Source organism: Aedes albopictus, chromosome 3, assembly GCF_035046485.1.
Source record: "Aedes albopictus strain Foshan chromosome 3, AalbF5, whole genome shotgun sequence".
Classification (NCBI taxonomy): Eukaryota; Metazoa; Arthropoda; class Insecta; order Diptera; family Culicidae; genus Aedes; species Aedes albopictus.
This window is the reverse complement of record NC_085138.1, coordinates 231,559,505-231,578,508: the sequence shown is the minus strand read 5'-3', so window position 1 is coordinate 231,578,508 and position 19,004 is coordinate 231,559,505. Positions and strand designations below refer to the sequence as shown.

The window sequence follows — 19,004 nt, the reverse complement described above, 5'->3', positions numbered from 1 at the left end:
TCCTTGGTAGAATGATGAGCATGATGATGAAATGATGTATGGCTGTTGTTCCTTTTCCAGTCCGATTGGGGGTCGTCCATTATGGGTTGCCGTTCGCCGATATCCAATTATCCGGGTCCGTTTGAGCTATGAGAGCTCAGAAGAGGGTCAAGTGCCTGACCATCCGCTTATGAAGCGAACGTGTAGCCACTGCGCCACGGGCCCCGGCAAAATATTTCTTTTGTTAGGAAGGATTTCTAAAAGAACTCCTGGAAAAAAGTCTCAATTTTTTAACACGTTTTACACGGGCGTATAAAACCTGGGGCTAAGTAAGGTGTTAAGAGAAAAAAAAAACTGAAACTGTTTCCTTAACCATGCAACAAGTGAGGATTTATCCACTAAAGTATGTCATCGATTGATCCGTGAATGTATGGTGTATTGACTTTTGAACACGTGGCCATATTCAACGTTCCCTCTGCTCTTAGATGGTCGAATCTTAATCTTATAGTCAGGCGAAATTTGTAGTTGTAATTCCATAAAATTCAATCTTCTGACCCACAGTGCACAACGGGGAATCTCGTGGCAGTAAGTGGAGCGAAGCGGGGTGAAATATTTACGTTCATTACTGTGATGTTCCAGCTGGATGTAGGCACCCTCCCACTTTTCATCTCGCGTTTCATATACAATTCCCATTTTTCATCTTTGATGGAGTGCGGGCTGCTACGCCATGCCTTATAGCAGAGAATCGACCCCCTGTGGACTAGCGCGCGATCCTAAAGGAACTGCAGCACCAGCGACAGTTGGCGTGTTCTTTGGAACAGGCTGCAAGAGACGGTGACACGGACGCGATGGCAAGAGCATTAGTATTAGCATACGGATTAGTACCGACTTCATGGAAATGTACTTCGTTTGTCTACAAATGGTTATTTGATTTCGTTTCAGCCGGCGCGGTTGTTGTTGTTGTTGCCGTCGTTGTGTACTGTTGAGGCATGCAACACAGGAAAGCTGGGAAATGTTTATCCGCTTTGAAATATTCAATTAAGGGATGGTTCCGCTTTCAAAATTTAATCTGGATCGCAGACGCCAGGAGGGCTACAATCGGTGTTTGGCTGGCTAAGACGCAAATGAGCTGGAAACGCTAAATGTCGACTTAGAGGGATTTGCAACTGCCACGAACTAATGGAAAGTTATCCCGTGGTTCAGTGTGCTTTGCAGCTTTGGCTTTTGATGCAGGAATTATCTTTTTACTGTCTGACAGTTATATGATAATAATCTGACTGTGCTACGATGAGATTTATGTTTTGGGGCTGATGGGTTCTCAGTACCGGTTCAGATTAAAACGCTTTTAATAATGGATATGGCATTTGTACCGCAGATTTAGCGAGTGAGAAATGATCTGTCATTTAAGATGACACCGATAAATTCGAGAACAAATTGTCGCAATCCCACAAAAATATGAAATTGTCTTAATTCTTAAGAAACACTCTTGGACTTCCTATAGGTATAGGAAGTTTGGCTTCTGCCACGGAAAATGTTGCTATTTTCATTTTTTTCCAAAACATTAGTCAGTCCCTTTTTGAGATTGTTCAAAGGAAAAAGTGGAAAATGACGCGTGTTTGGGGCAGTTGCGATGGGGATCGCGATCGGGTGGCATTGTTCGAAGGAAAAAGTGAAAAGTTACGCGTGCTTGGGGCAGTTGCGATAGGGATCGTGATCGGGTGGCATTGTTCGAAGGAAAAAGGGAAAAATGACGCGTGTTTGGGGCAGTTGCGATGGGGATCGCGATCGGGTGGCATTGTTCGAAGGAAAAAGTGAAAAATGGTGCATGTAAGGGGCAGTTGCGATGGGGCTCTCGATCCGGTTGCATTGTTCGGCGAAAAAAAAAAACAAAACGTGACGCGTGATTGTGGCAGTTGCGATGAGAATCTCGGTCGCGTTGCATTGTTGGAAGGAAAAAGTGAAAAGTGACACGTATTTGGGGCAGATGCATAATGTCCTTCCTCGTGAAGTGATAAAAATTGATGCACAATTGGTAGCAAACAGTATTGCAGAAAATTGAAGGAGTTAAGGAGTGGCTGCGGTCATCCGACGACATGGAACTGGGTGAGGTCATTCCGAGTTTTTTTCTTTACATACTAAAAGAAGTTGGGGTAATTTCGCCAATGCGTTTTCATAAGGACTCTTGGAGTCTGCAATATCTGTAAATTAATCTTGTAGTTCTGTTGCAGGCCTAATATTGAAGCGATAAACAATATTAGAAGAAAGTGATTTCAGTTCGCAACAATCATTTAGCAAATTTAAAATAATTGGCTTAATTACCTCAACGGCTGTCGACCACAGGTAACACATGGGACTACTCTTAGTAAAATACATAATTCGAAAGTAGCTATCGAAGCCTGAAAGTTGATTCTCCGTACACTCTAAGTTCAATACTGTGGGAAACGTGCGACTATTTCCGTGAGTCGGTCGTTTTTCGCGTTAGGCAGATGGGGACGCGAATATTGAATGCGGAATCAGAAGCGCGTGATAACTTTCGTGGGAAAGTCGGTTTTCATGGTTGTGTAAAACCGGTGACGCGTTTAATATAGAACGATCGTTGACGTCAATCGTGGAATAACAGCTACGATGTGTACGGTTATCTTTGCTTTGCTTTGCAATATTAGTCAGTCCCTTCTTGAAACACATTTGTTGATCTCCTTAAAAATCCAAACAGTTATTCAAATCTTACGCAAACGTTATTCAAACTTTTTATCCTTCTATATTTTGCCTCTCAGCAATAGCTTGATGATAAATTTGAAAGAATTGGTTAAAGTTCGACCTTTTGTGTTGGCCATCGCGATCCTGTAGACATCACCCCTCGGATTCGCATTGGCACTCTGACAGAGACCTTTAAAGCAGGCGTTTTTGCTAGCTTGGTCTACAGCGCGGCTTTTGCAACGGCGAACACCACCCGCCGTTCGTTTAGCTCTTCCTCAGTTCGTGCTCGCTGCATCCACCGTCTAACCGGTAGGCTGGCACGGCGTAGGTCCGCAGTCGCTTGTGTCTACCAGACCAGTAAGGTGGTCTCTCATTTCTAGGGTGGACATGCCTAGGCATGGTCGCATCACACGCACCCGAGAGCACTGCCACCAGCTCGTTTTCGCTAAGACTAAGAAGCTTTCACTCACCTTTTCGTTGAAGTATGATGTCTTCCACCTACGAGGGCTTGGCCTTGGCCTAGCCGAATCCTTCTCTACCCGGTGCCTGTTGTTGTAGTCGATACTGTAGCGAACCGCCAGGTGATCGTTGTGAGTGTAGCTAAGTATCGTCTATCTTCCAGTTCGAACTTGTTAGACCAAGACTACAAAAAGTAACAGCCTCTGCAGGATCTGACCCCGCTCTTTCGTCAAACGGCTTTTCTATACCATGGCCCAAGGATTGCAGTCACCCGCCATTACCACTGACCTTCGCCTTGTCAGCACAGTCGCCATACAGTCCATCATCTGCTCAAGCTGCTCGATCCACCACTGCGGAGGCGTATTAAAGCTACAGAAGAAGAGTTTTTTTACTTGGGCGACCACGAAGACCTCGTAGACTTCTGCAAGGGATATTTACCCGTCGTCTATATTGCCACCGTTTTTTTCTGGACCCATCCACGACCCAATTGATATTGACTGTGGGTATGAATGATGGTTTGATGGCGATATCTGTCCCCCACTCAGAAACTGCCTCACAAAGCAGTTGCTGAGCTGCGTAACAGTGGTTCAGGTTCAGATGCGTTACCTGCACTGTGATTAGCTGACAAATGGCTCTTTTGAGGGCTGGGTACCTGGGTGGCTTGTTGTTCACGGATTTTTCGGAGCAAATCAAACACGTGAGTGGACTCACGCAGCCTTGTATCTAATGGCCTTCGTCACCGCGCCTGCACTGCTTGCTTCTGTAAGGGCCTTAACTGTCTCATGACTTGTGTCCTGGTTCCAGATACAAGAAGCGGTTCCGAGCGCGTACCGTACCGTGTCACACGACGCTCTCTGCGTCATTACTGGTATGGTGCCTATCAGCATTCTTATCAGTGAGGACAGTCGAAATGTGCGGCACAAGAGGTATACGCAGGACTGCCAGGATGGCCTCTATGGTCAAATGGCAGCGCGCGTGGGACAGTTCCACCAAAGGAAGGTGGACCCATAGGTTGATACCGAGGGTAGATAGTTGGATTAATAGGCGCCATGGGAAAGTTACATTGCACCTGACACAGGTCCTTACAGGTCATGGTTGCATCCGACAGTATCTACACCGTTTCGGGCATGCGGATTCTTCCGGATGCCCAGTGTGCAATGGTTTAGAGTAAACGGCGGAACACGTTTTGTTCGTTTGCCCGCGTTTTCGCACAATGCGTGACCGCATGCTTGCCACATGCGGGGAGGACACAACTCCGGAAAATTTGGTCCAGAGAATGTGTAGGGATGAGTTTGGCTGGAACACCGTTTCAACGGCTATCACTCATACCGTCTGGGAGCTACAGAGGAGGTGGCGCGTGGACTCGGAGAATGGCTAGTCCAGATGCAGTACAAGAGGTGGTCCAGGGGTTCGGAGTCGGCTTCGTAAGTCATACCGGTGCCCTGCGGTCGAGATCGACCCTTACAGCGATTAAGTGGCCGCGGAAAGGAAGTCCCATAAGCGGTGCTGTCGTGGCATCGGTCTACTGGGTTGGATCCGAGCCCGCGGTTGGAAAGGGGTCCCCGGCAAGGGTCGGGGTAGGTGAGACCCTGCTGTCTGCAACCTTCGGGTGCATCTGATAGGGCCTGAAGGGTAGTGATGCCCTTCCTTACGGGAAGATCAGATCGGGTTGCACGTGGGCATCAGTTCTTGATGTCTGCCAAGCAGTTGAGCGCGGGTGAGTGGCGAGGACCACCCGGGAAACTGGCTAAGCGCCAGCATTGTCCCGTGATGGACTCCCCAGAGCGAGTCATCGATGTTCGTTGCTGCTAGGCTACGCAGCTAACCTTGAGGTTGCGATGTGCACTAACCCCTCTCTGAAGCAATACCTTCTTGGTGGTTCTGGAGAGACGTAGTGTTTGGCGACCATAGGAATGTGTTTAGTGGGTATGAGGAGAGTACTTTTACTATTGTTGTAGAAGACGGCCTCAGCCCCACACTACCCTATCCTTGATATTAGGGTGCTTGCAGATTATCCCTCTATGGTTTAGAAGAAAAAAAAAGACACCTGGAGCAAACCTCCGGTGGCTCGGGCTAGGTCAGTTGGCATACTGACCAGCCCACCTTAAGCTTTCCTAGTTTAACGGACTTATTTGCGTCTGCCACAGGTAGCTGTACCAAGGTAACCTGCAGCCCTGCCGGGCTCTTCCATAGTGACGAGCTCTTCCGCGTTGGTGATCTCATCTAGTCGCCTCAACTTCAGAGTCGCCTCAACTTCAGAGTTGCCTCCGCTGTAAGAGCCCTCACCTCGACACCCTCACCAAACACCTCTTCCGCCAGACTTTTGTAGACGGCGTCCTTGCACTTCTTGTCGCGCTTGAGCTCTATGATCATTTTACCCGTACGAATACGTCTAATACTGCGCACATCGGCTCTCAGATCCACACGTCACTCCTAATCGCCTTCAAGACGTCAGAGTACTTAGATCGTTCGGTCTTGTTAACGAGCGCGTCGCCTTTCTCGCGCTTGGCACCTACACTCCTACGCCCCCTGGCGGCTTCATTTCCTTTTTCTGTTCAATTATGGTCCAAGGTGGGTCATATTCCACGTAATGCCGTATAACTTTCACCGCTGTTCGAATCAAATCATCATAATCCTATCTTCAATCAAATAATATCCTACAATGCTCCATTAAGCGAAATGTAATGTGTTCGACCGCCATTTAAAAGTCCATTGTTTCCATCACTATTACACTCAATGTTGTTTAAACACGCATCGACCGGATCCTCATAAAACTACAGGCAATCAGCAGCAAAATCCGCAATACAAGTTTACGAGCTGGTCTGGTCGTGTGTCACGTAACATTTACTTTTCATACGATGTCGTTGTACGCTCTCTGTTTTCATCGACATCAGCAGCGCCGTTAAAGGTTAAGGGTCCCCGCCTCTGGCTGGATGCTGGATGAATGCTGCTCTTTGCTATTTCAGGATGTAATCGAAATGCATAGTAATGGGCTGCTGCGCGCTGCGGTAGTGGGTGGAATTGTCGATTGGATTGTTGTTTTCGACTGAATGCAGAAGCGGAACCGAAATCACTCGATATCTGGGGTGACGAACGTGATCAAATTATAAAATGTCACCTGACGTGTATGTCGTTCCGTGACATGCGGGAGAGACCAGGTTGAAATGCTACCTTTAGATTGGACTAATTACAAAAAGATTCTGTACTAATTTTAAACAATTCAATATATTCCAAAATTCTAAGACAAACTAGTTCCCTTTCTGAAAGAGGTGTTCTTTAACATACGACTTCCCTGCCACCTACCGCACCGTTCTCACACATGTTGGCACGGGAAGAATGGCACTTGAGTTATTCCTTTGCAACGCGCCCCTGGAGGTGCTTTTCTCATTTGTGCCATTCTGAAGTGGCTGCACGTACAATAAAATAGACAAACCTATCTCTGTCGGAACAAACATACCATCCACTAACACCATCGCGTACCGCACCGCACCGCCCCGTGCAACATCCGTCAGGCAGGCAGGAAGGAAGCCGAAGAACAATGAAGATTGGATACCGATGCGGAAGCTCTTCTCATCTGGGCATTCCTGGAGTGCTTTTGCTTCCTCCGCCGATAACCATGATTCTCTTTTGTTTATGACGGGTGCTTCTGTTTCGCCACGGCAGGAAGGGTGAATCAGCATGTAGTGAGCGATGGAACATTCCAGGATATCCCGATCTCGTCATGGCGGGATCTCTAGCAGAGCAGCGGGAGATTCATCACTCAGCATCCGTTTTTGTTCAATTAAGATGAGAAACATAGATGAATGTGACATCTGAATTAATAAAAGTAAGGGCAAACTTTGTGAAAACGAAACTTATTCGACATGTGCGAAACTCTTTGAGCTTCTTTTGCTCCTCGAGTTATGTAGTAATGAATAATTTGTAAGTATCGAGAATGTTGAAATAACGTCATCGCATCCTTTCGGTATAAGTTATAATACCAGTGCTGTTATAGAGTTAGGGTAGGGTACCAAACCGTTTGGCCAGTTGCTTATATTTTAGTAATACGGTAGATTTTCGACTGGATATCACCTGGGGGCGGTTATTGTATTGACTCGGCAGTCTTATTTAATCATTAAGCGAACTATTTTAGGCAGTTTTCGACTATAACTCAGCTACTTTCTAGCCAACTGCCTTGTCATTTTTCGCACTATCCTATCTAATGCCCGTACCTGTGAAGAATATTTCCAACCCACTTCCACTTTCAATTCCGAATTTCTGTGACTGTGATGCCCTGCCATTAATGCATTTCCAAAAAAGTAATGAAGGGAGAATCTGCTCAACAGGAACCTGACCTAAAATGGCGACGCAGACGCATTCTACGATGACGTGTCGATGATGCGGTCGTAGGCGGATCGAGAGGTACCATAGATACTCCTTCGCCACGAACGCTTGGATGTTACGCCTCTGCTACCTTGGCAAATGAAAATGGCTACATAATCGGAAGTGTTTCAAATGACGGACAGGACGGCACCGTGGATTTCACACATGCAGAACGATACGATTGATGCTAACCACGGAATGACCAACTAATGACAAATGGTTATACTGAATTGGTAGTTCTCAAGTGGTTTCGGTTGACATGAACCTGGGAAATGTTGACAGTTGAAAGGTGCAGTACTAATTGTCGACAGGAATTCAGATTAGTTCTGCTCAGACTGCAAGTTGTCGCGGATTGGAAGGACGCAGATCTTCGAAATGAACTTCTAATATTAGCCGTCTTGGGCGTTGACAGTGACAACTCGGCTATTGCCATCTGATCCGGCGTGGATCTGAATGACGTGACCTAGTTTCCACCTGAGAGGTGAGAGCTTGTCTTGCTTACGAAGGACTACAGATCCAACAGAAATATTGTCCCGTTTCCGGTCCATTTGGTCCAGAAAGATACTGAGTGGACCACTTGGTCCAGATTTGCTGGATGTAGTCTTACGCTAGCGACCACATGGACAGCCGATTCCTCAGTAAATCTTCTAGAAATTAGCTTGGAACTGTTGTCAACGGTCGCTGAACCAAGAAGTGACCTGGCGTCAACGCTCCGAAGTCCGACAGATCGTTACTGACCAGCGTGTGTGGCTGGGAATTGAGGATCGCTTCAACTTGTGGCAACACGGTGATCATCTCGTCGTACTGCAGCACACGGTCGCCAATGGTACGCTTGAAATGACCCTTGAAGGACTTAACCGCGGCTTTCCAAAGACCACCGAAGTTGGGAGATCTTGCCGGAATGAAGGGAAACTCTGTACCGTCCTCGATCGCTCCACGAATGACGGAATCCTGCAACATTTGATCGATTATAATCGTTAATTAACAGCTGCCGTAACTCAACCAGCTAACGATTGGTTCCCACGAAGTTTGTGGCGTTGTCGCACATGACGAGAATTGGTTTTCCTCTGCGAGCCACGAATCTTTAAAGGCGGCAAGAAGAGCTTCGCTGGTGAAATCATCTCGAGATGAACTACCTTCGTAACGAGGCAGATGAAAATGGCGACGTAAGGTTTCGTGGGAGTCGCGTGACGAACCGGGTATTTGATCAGGAACGGTCTGCAATAATCCACGCCTACTCTAAGGAACGGATGTACCGGAGATACTCGTTCCGACTGCAGATCGACCATAAGCTGGTCTAACAGCTTTGGTGTGGTTCGAAAGCAACGAACGCATTCGTGCAACACAGAGTTGGCAAGACTTCTGATGCGCGTGATCCAGAAATGCTCACGAACAGTGGACACGAGAAGCTGTAATCCGGAATGGCAGTGCTTGCAATAGTAGTGGTGCAGGACAACCTTGTCAGTAAATGAAGGTGACACAAAATCATCGGATGTTTCCGAATTGCTGATACTGGCGCCTTGGAAAATCGGCCTTCCACACAAATTATTCCACTTACGAGAACTGGATTCAACCTGATTATCAAAGACGATGGACTGACTAAATTGTTCTTATTCAACCCTGCTATCTCAGCTGAAAAGGCTTCTCGTTTGTTTGTCGGTCAGGCTAAGGCCGGGGTGGCCTCTGCTGTACATATTAGCCGCCTCCATTCCACTCGGTCCATGGCTGTTTGTCTCCAGTTCCGCACTCTGCGTAGGGTCCGCAGATCGTCCTCCACTTGGTCGACCCACCTAGCTCGCTGTGCTCCACGTCTTCTTGTACCGGTCGGATGACTCTCGAGAACCATTTTAGTCGGGTTGCTATCCGACATTCTGATGACGTGACCCGCCCACCGTAACCTCCCGATTTTCGCGGTATGGACGATGGTTGGTTCTCTTAGCAGCTGATGCAGCTCGTGGTTCATTCGCCTTCTCCAAGTCCCGTCTTCCATCTGCACTCCGCCGTAGATGGTACGCAACACCTTCCGTTCGAAAACTCCAAGGGCGCGTTGGTCCTCTGCACGTAGGGTCCATGTTTCGTGCCCATAGAGGACGACCGGTCTAATCAGCGTTTTGTAGATGGTTAACTTCGTGTTACGGCGAACTTTGTTCGATCGTAGAGTTCTGCGGAGTCCAAAGTAAGCACGATTTCCTGCCACAATGCGCCTCTGAATTTCTCTGCTGGTGTCGTTGTCGGCGAACACCAGTGAGCCCAAGTACACGAATTCTTCAACCGCCTCGATTTCATCACCGTCGATATGAATTCGGGGTGGCGGGCGCGGTGATTCCTCCCTGGAGCCCTTTGCCATCATGTACTTTGTCTTCGACACATTAATGACTAATCCGATTCGCCTGGCTTCACTCTTTAGTCGGATGTACGTTTCCGTCATCGTCTCAAATTTACGAGCAATAATATCAATATCATCGGCGAAACCAAGCAGCTGAACGGACTTCGTGAAAATCGTCCCACTCGTGTTTATCCCCGCTCTTCTTATTACACCCTCCAAAGCAATGTTGAACAGCAAGCACGAAAGACCATCACCTTGCCGTAACCCTCTGCGAGATTCGAAGGGACTCGAGAGTGTCCCTGATACTCGAACTACGCACATCACTCGATCCATCGTCGCCTTGATCAACCGTATCAGTTTATCCGGGAATCCGTATTCGTGCATAATCTGCCATAGCTGTTCTCGATCGATTGTATCATACGCCGATTTGAAATCGATGAACAAGTGATGTGTGGGCACGTTGTATTCGCGGCATTTCTGCAACACCTGGCGGATGGCGAACATCTGGTCCGTTGTAGCGCGTTCACCCATAAATCCAGCCTGATATTGCCCCACAAACTCTCTTGCAATCGGTGATAGACGGCGGCATAAAATTTGAGAGAGTATCTTGTAGGCAGCGCTCAGTAGTGTGATCGCGCGGTAGTTCCCGCAATCCAACTTGTCGCCCTTTTTGTAGATGGGACACACGATACCTTCCATCCATTCCTCCGGTAATACTTCCTCCTCCCAAATCTTGGTAATGACCCAGTGTAGTGCTCTCACTAGTGCTTCTCCACCGTATTTTAGAAGCTCGCTTGGTAGTTGATCTGCTCCAGCGGCCTTGTTGTTTTTCAACCGGCCAACCTCCTCCTCAATCTCTTGAAGGTCAGGGGCCGGAAGTCTTTCGTCCTGTGCACATACTCCTAGATCTGTTACCACGCCACCTTCGGTACTTGCAACGTCGCCATTGAGGTGCTCATCGTAATGCTGCCGCCACCTCTCGACCACCTCACGCTCGCTCGTGAGAATATTCCCGTGATTATCTCGGCACATGTCGGCTTGTGGCACAAAGCCTCTGCGCGAGCAGTTCAGCTTCTCGTAGAACTTTCGTGTGTCCTTAGCGCGGTACAGCTCTTCCATCGCTTCGCGATCTCGTTCTTCCTGCTGGCGCTTCTTCATCCGGAAGACTGAGTTCTGCCTGTTCCGCGCCTGTTTGTAACGTGCCTCATTCACTCTCGTACGGTGTTGCAGCATTCTCGCCCATGCTGCATTCTTCTCGTTTTTCAACTGTTCACATTCGCCGTCGTACCAGTCGTTTCGGTGATTCGGAGTCGCGAAGCCTAGTGCTGTAGCCGAGGTACTACCTATGGCGGATCGGATGTCCCTCCAGCCATCTTCAAGTGTAGCTGCGCCAAGCTGCTCTTCCGTTGGTAGGGCCACTGCTAACTGCTGCGCGTAGTCTTGAGCCACTTCTACGTTACGAAGTTGCTCGATGTTGAGCCGCGGCGTTCGACTTCGACGCGTGGTGATAACTGTCGAAAGTTTTGAGCGCATGCATACAGCGACTAAGTAGTGATCCGAATCTATATTCGCACTGCGGTATGTGCGGACGTTGGTTATATCTGAGAAGAATTTACCGTCGATTAGAACGTGGTCGATTTGGTTTTCTGTTTGTTGGTCAGGTGATCTCCAGGTGGCTTTGTGGATATCTTTGCGGGGGGAGAAGGTGCTTCGGACTACCATACCACGGGAGGCTGCAAAGTTTACGCATCGCTGGCCGTTATCATTCGATACGGCGTGCAGGCTGTTTCGCCCGATTACCGGTCTGTACATTTCCTCCCTTCCTACCTGCGTGTTCATGTCGCCGACAACGATTTTCACGTCACGCGGCGAGCAACCATCGTATGTTTGCTCTAACTGCGCGTAGAACGCTTCTTTCTCGTCATCGGGTCTCCCTTCGTGTGGGCAGTGGACGTTGATGATGCTGTAGTTGAAGAAACGGCCCTTAACTCTCAACATGCACATCCTTGCATTGATCGGCTGCCACCCGATCACACGTTGTCGCATCTTGCCCAACACTATAAATCCTGTTCCCAGTTCATTGGTGGTGCCACAGCTTTGGTAGAAGGTAGCCGCTCGATGCCCGCTTTTCCACACTTTCTGTCCAGTCCAACAAAGTTCCTGCAACGCCACGATGTCGAAGTTGCGGGGATGTAGTTCGTCGTAGATTATCCTGTCACATCCTGCGAAACCTAGTGACTTGCAATTCCATGTTCCAAGTTTCCAATCGTAGGCCTTATTTCGTCGCGTGGGTCTTTGCCGATTGTATCGAGTCGTATTTTCTCCTATGTTATTCGCAATGGGGATTTTTACGGGTGGCTTATTGGGCCTACGCCAACACTCCTGTCTCACCGGAGGGCCATCGTGCCAGTTCTGTTTAACGTCCCAACCAACACTGGGACGATCACGCTGATGGGGCTACCACCTTGGATCTAGCTGGGCGTGGTGCAGCGTTTCTTACTCAGCCGCTGGATGCCAGAACAGACGCTGTTTGAGCCGCACCTCCTTGGTGAACAGACACTCGGATCGTACCTCCTCAATCTAGCTGAAGTCAGAAGGACAACAGTGCCCAGGCTGCGCTACCAGCTAAGCACACAACTCTTAGCTGGCGGTCTTTGTCATCGTTTGACCCGTGGAAGCATGAGGTAGGAACTTGTGAGGACCAGAGCTATATTGGACGCTCTCCTTATCGACTCACCGTTTTGCAGCCCAAGGCTTCTCGTTGCCCCAGCTGAATCAAGAATGTCAAGTCCTGCTCATGTTCGGGTAACGTCAGAAACTGTGTGGGTCTGTCCTGTCTGTGCTGTGTGTTGTGCACTAACCGGTGGATACTAGCGACCAACCCGAATAAACTGAGAAGCCATGATCGAAGATTGAATATTTCGCTAACACACTCAGCCGTCGCATTTTTCCAGTATAGCAGGATCGATTTCCTGTTCTGGAGCTTCGAGTGACCAGATGTTTGCGTCCTGATGAAACCACAGCGGTCCCACGAACCACAACCTTTCGTACTGCAGCTAAGCCGGTATCATTCCCCGAAAGATGATGTCGGCAGGATTTTCTTCTCCGGCTACGTGGCTCCACTTTGGCATCCTTTCGTGGCGTGTTGGATTTCCGACACATGATTCGCTACAAACATTTGCCACCGTTAAGGCAGCGACTATAGCCTGTACATCATGATCGTCGAATCTGTTCAAAAGAAGGCGGTGCCCTGGAGCTGTACTGGAGACGAACTTTTCGAACAGATGACTGAGCTACAATAATGCTCCGGAGAGCTCCAGTCGGGGAGTGGTTTTTCTTTCTTCCGCTTCAGATCTTCAAGTGGTGCGACCTTGGACTTGGCTGTGATGAGGCGCACTTCTACGGATCGGTCGAAAGTGGTAGTGCGGAGGTAGAAACATGCTTCATATGCCTTGTTAGAAGCATCGCAGAACGCCAATAAGTCCTAGTCCATACCGTCCTGGTGCTGAAAGAGGCTGCAGTGCCGTGACTAACTCCTTAACATCTGTGATCTCTGCGATTTGGAGTTGTTCTCGTAGTGAGAGCCTTCACACCCGAACTCGAATATCATTTCGCCGGTACGGAGATGTCGAATACTGCGTACGCGTACTGCGTCGAATGGTGCGTAAACACCAACATCAGTGAGCTCGGCATTGCTCCTCATTGCCTTCAAGCCCTCCTCCTCATTCTTCTTTTATTCTGGTCAACTAGCTCCGTTCGGCACTAGTTCTCGAGACTAATCCGACCGGTACAAGAAGACGTGGTGCGCAGCAAGCTAGGTGGGTCGATCAAGTAGAGGACGATCTGCGGACTTGATCGACAAACACATCCATGGACCGAGTGGATTGTAGACGGAGACAACTCTTATGTACGGCAGAGGTCACTCAGGCCTTAGTTTGAGCGGTAAGGTAAGATAAGGGTCCAGAAGTTTAGCCTTAAATTCTGATACTCAGCGAGACAACCACAACCGACTGGGTTGAGAGCAAACCACGCTTACCACTACACCACCGACCCCGCTTTCAAGTCCTCAGAATTCTTGGACTCGTCCGTTTTGATGACGAGACTGTCGTTCTAGTTTCGCTTGGCACCTACCCGCCTACATCTCCTTAGCTTAGCATCGCTAAAGTCCTGTTCGTCATTTTTTTTTTCTTTCTGTTCTTTTTCTGGCTGTTCACTAGGGCTTAGGGGAAGTCATCCCCTGATCCGATCAAATCTGTAGCTTGGGACCTACACAATGTCGCAACCCCGTCCTCTTTTCAACCCGGAACGGGTCGGCTTTTTCAGGCCCACCCATTTCGGATTTCTGGGAAGTCAGGACGGGGACATACGTCCTGGCATTAATGCCTTTATTTTATTTCAACCATCTGATGGATATTTTCAGCCCGTTCAATGACAAGCGTTGGAGCAATAAAACACGTCTTGTGATACTAGAAAGTCGCGTCAGAGTTTCAGCGAATTTCAAATATTGTTCTGAATATAATTTAAAAAAAGACAATACACCGTCTTCAACCATTGGTTGCACATACTGAACGATGAGACAACGGGCAACACACTAAACACCCAGTGGTCCAGTGGAGAGTTTTCCGTACAACGAAACGTTTTCACTAGCTGTACTGGGAATCGAACCCTCACTTTGAGGCTTACGAAACGTCTAGACGATTGATGCCGCTAACCACGAAGCCCACGTTTGGATTTTTAAATCTCAACGCCTTACACATCTTTGAGGTCTAAAAAATGCCGTTCAAAGACCGCTCCGAATTAGCATTTTACAGTTTTGAGCCTACGCGTTTAGAGCTGCTACGCTTCAAGATTTGACATTCCAATTGATGTCTTTAATTATGTGTCAAGTTTGTTGCCGTTGAATCAATTCTATTGCTGTACTTTTGCGTTTATAGGCACTTGAAAACTTTGAAGTTGAAGTAAGAAGAATCACAGTTCTCGGGCTTTGTTGGACGCTCTTTCCAGGAAGTAATTCTGATATTTTGTAACCAATAAACTTTAACTCCCCTTGTGCATTGGTGTCGTTTTGACCCAACCGTACACTACGTGATGAATTTGGAAGGTTAATATGTAAATTACATTAGTTTAAGATGTCCTTCATATATTGTTTATTTAACACTAACTAACGGTGTTGCCTTTTCTATTTTTTTTTACAGGTAAAGCACTTCCATCAAAAGGCACGATAGACACCAACCAACGATCACTTACAACGTTCTCACCCTCTCGCAATCAAATTTAACTCCCAAACATTGTATTTTCATGAAATATACTCGTAACCGCAAAGTAAACAAATCAACACCTAAACCTAGTCTCAAGCAACATTTCCCAGCCGCGGAGAATCAGCCGATCGGCTGCCTCAACTCAGACAAACAGTTCGGCTCAATTGGCAAATGAACGTCAAAATTTCTTTACGCCGTAAAATTTAAAAAAAAAAGAATCGCTTTTATAAACGATCAGTTTTTGGCTTTTGATGTTCCACGTATTTCTACGGTTACCACACTGGTTGCCTACCAACCCGTTGCCCGTGGGGATAGAGTAGCGTAACATCATTTTCCAAACCTCGATACAACGCCAACGGTCGATTTGCGATGATGTTCGTCCATCGACTGCTGCACGCTGAAATTTGTTTACTCATATTTAGAGAAATATTCTACATATTGATAGTAATTGTTCATAGGGGTTCGGTTGGCGTGAGGCATGATTGATTTCTCCTCCCCGTATCTCCCTTTAACACCACACTGCTGCGCTGTTTGCTTCTGTAACGAGCGCTGTAAGTTATTGAAAAGAACCGGAAAAGTTTAGTAAATTTCAGGTAGGTATGTACTTTACAAAAAGAAACACTATATGAAAAAAGAACGTTCTTAAAGATGGCCTAGCCATTAATTTTGATGAAAATATCTAGTACTTACTGTAATACCAATCCTTATGTGTCAACCCCTGTTTGAACTAATCTAACAGTGTAAAGCAAGTGACGACAACGAACTGGACACGGTCGCAGTCCACTGCTTTTCCTCGCAGCTGTTGCCTTTCCTTTTCCTGTATCTGCCCAATCGTTGCGGCTCCCTCCAGTAGTGCCAGTGCAGTGAGTATGGGGGTCTGTTGATGAATCGGGTGGATTGAATCTGTGTGAATTGATGAGCCAAAATGTGTTGAGCTGTTTGGAGAAAAAATACAGCAAGTGTTATTCGCGCAAAAACCGGAGATGAAAAGTGAAGTGGAAAAACGAATCATTAAGCGTTGTTTACCAATTGGAAAATGTGATGGAGCCGGGCGCGCTGGTAATTGCAGTGGGCGGGATGAAGAAAGCTGGCGAGCGACGAAGCGGTCAATCAAGTGGCACGAGTTTTCTTTTTGTGGGCAGTCTCATTAAAATTAACGTCGTGGAGGAGGGAGCGGAACGTTGATGATTGTTTTAATTCGTGTTTTCTCTACAATGATCTTCATGAAACTTCGCTGAGGAACTTGTTTCTGTAGAATGGACATAACTCAGGAATGCTAAAAATTGACTGTTAATTAACTCTGCATGCTGTTTTAAATAGATTAAAAATGCAGTGACAAAAAAATTGAGAAATCGACAATGCTTAAATTCTATTTAAATTTCCTGGATGAATATATTAGAGTTTTTGAACCTTTATTTCGGTAGGATCCATTTGAGTAAATTCCATGTAGGTACCCATATCGAAGTAATTTGGGCAGTATTTTCGACTGGGTATCACCTGGAATCTCTAATGGTAGTGGCTCGGCAGTCTTATGGAAGAATTAAAAGGACTTCAATGTTTTCGCTCCGACGTTTTGGTCAATTAATCTAGTACTCGATTGTAGAAAGGCGATTTTGAACGCATTCCTAAAATCCAGAATCACTACTGCACTACTTAAGCTGAAGAGCTATCTCAGCGGTCTTTGTAACCGACAAGATAACGTCTACTGTCTACCTCCCCTTCCGGAAGCCAAACTAGATGCTCGAAAGACCATTTACACCCTCAGTGTACCTCAACATACGCCGTGTCGATCAAGCATATTGGTCTACATGCTTACGGGTCTCCAGGTGGTTTCCCCGCCTTTTGGCAACAGAATCAGGCTCTGCCGCTTCTAACCCTCTGGGAGAACACCCTCGTTCAGGCATTTTTGCATAGCAGATCTGTACACCCTGGGAGAGCACCGCTACCAGCTCTTCGCCGTCTAGAATAAGTAAGTTTCGCTCACGGCGGAGCGCCTCCCAAAATACCTCTTCGTCGAAGTATGATGTCTTCCACCTACGAGGGCTTGGCCTTGGCCTAGCCGCCTCTTCTTCTACCCGCTGCCTGCTGTTGTTGTAGTCGATACTGTAGCGAACCGCCAGGTGGTCGCTGTGAGTGTAGCCATCATCTACTCTCCAGTTCGAACTACTTGTTAGGCCAGGACTACAAAGGGTCACGTCAATAATTGACTCCGCTCCGTTTCGACTATAGGTACTCTTGGTACCGACGTTAGCCAAGTCAACATCTAAGATGGCCAGTGTTTCTAGCAGGATCTGACCCCACTGGTTCGTGAAACGGCTTCCCCATTCCACAGCCCAGGCATTAAAGTCACCCGCTATTGCCACCGGCCTTCGTTCTGTCAGCACGGTCGTTATGCGGTCCAGCATTTGCGTGAACTGCTCGATTGGCAACCGCGGAGGTGCTTTACAGATACAGAAGAAGACCCCGTTTACTTTGGCGACCACGAAGTCTTTATAGATAATTGACATCAACTCCTGGACGGGTCTTTACCCGTCGTCCATATCGCTGCTATTTTTCTGGATCTATCCGCGACCCAGTTGCCGTTGCCGGCGGGAACTCGGTTTGGGTCCACTACGATGGTGGCCGTCCCCCACTCAGAAACCACCTGACAAAGCAGTTGCTGAGCTGCGTCACAGTAGTTCAGGTTCAGCTGCGTTACCTGCACTGTGATGTGTTCACTGCGGCTTTCTTGAAGGACAGGCACCTTTGACCACCCGTTGGTTGCCTATTATGCACGGATTTCCAGGTACAAATCAGACAAATGGGTGGACTCGTGCAGTCTTGTGCCTTATGGCCTTCGGCGCTGCATCTCCTACATAGCTTGCTCCTGTCAGGGCCTTTGCAGTCCTATGACTTGTGTCCTGATTCCGGACACTTGAAACAAACCTCCGGTGGCTCGTGGAATATCAGATGACAAACGCACCAGCTTACCTTGATCCTTCCTACTTTAACGGACTTTTTTACGTCCGCCACAGACGCCGCCTTTGGCAGAACCAAAGCTACCTGTTTTCCTGATGGCCCGTTCCATAGCATAACGGTTGCGGTGGCCACCTGCACATCGCACTGTTGTCGCAGTGCCGTGACGAGCTCTTCCACTTCGGTGACCTCGTCTAGGTTTTTCACCTTCAGAGTCGCCTCTTGTGTGAGAGCCCACACCTCTACCCCTCTTCCGCCAAACTTTTTAAGGCGGAGCCCTTGCGTTCCATATCGCACTTCAGCAACAGGACCATCTCGCCCGTACGAGTACGCTCATACTGTGCACGTCAGCTCCCAGATCCACGAGCTTGGCGCTGCTTTACATCGCTTTCAAGACGTCTGAGTACTTATATAGACTGTTCGGTCTTGATGACAAGCGCGTCGCCTTTCACACGCTTGGCACCTTTTACGCCTTATTGATTTGGCGTCCCTGTTCTCCTCGATCTGCGGCATTTTCTTCCCTTTCTTCCGCTTGACTTTTGTCCAAGGCAGGGAGGTCCTCCGCTTGGGCCACTCTACTCTGTGGTTGCTGAGGGCTTAACAACGATCGCAACCTCCTGTTCCCTTCCATCCGGGACAAGCCAGCTTTTTCAGGCCCATCCTTCCCAGCTCTCCGGGACGCCTGACTGGTGTCCGACTTGCGAGAATTACTGACGACCTTCGGGTTTAGTATTTTCCTAGCCTTGTGTGCACCGCCAGACAGCTGACGGCTGCCTCATCCACTTCTGCGGGTGCTTATTACGAACAGTCGCATCCGCCACACTTTTTGAACTTCCTGTCGAAGCAAAGGCCTCCGTCTGAGTAGATTTCGTAACCTTTACCGGCACTGGTTCCGCCCCTGCTGCAGTCTTCACGAGTCTCACGTGATACTGCTTGGCATCGTTTATCGTCTTACGAAGTCGATGGAT

At 47.9% G+C, this 19,004-nt stretch overlaps 2 protein-coding genes across 10 annotated transcripts in view; one reads left to right on the top strand and one right to left on the bottom strand.

Annotated features, from left to right (window-relative positions):
- The window catches only part of LOC109399236 (small conductance calcium-activated potassium channel protein), an 807,467-nt gene that overhangs the window by 189,453 nt on the left and 599,010 nt on the right, over window positions 1-19,004 (top strand). The window lies entirely within an intron of this gene.
- On the bottom strand, window positions 8,152-8,786 carry LOC134290647 (uncharacterized). The gene is made up of 2 exons (XM_062857826.1): window positions 8,634-8,786; window positions 8,152-8,448 (listed from the first exon to the last, which is right to left on the bottom strand). The coding sequence occupies exons 1-2, from the start codon at window positions 8,784-8,786 to the stop codon at window positions 8,152-8,154; spliced, it is 450 nt and encodes a 149-aa protein (XP_062713810.1).

Bases quoted from the DNA above. Each gene is read 5' to 3' on its own strand.
- LOC134290647 (XM_062857826.1), bottom strand. From the start codon at position 8,786: ATGGTCGATCTGCAGTCGGAACGAGTATCTCCGGTACATCCGTTCCTT. The intron at 8,449-8,633 runs GTAGTTCATCTC...CAAATGTTGCAG, and splicing joins TCATCTGCCTCGTTACGAAG to GATTCCGTCATTCGTGGAGC.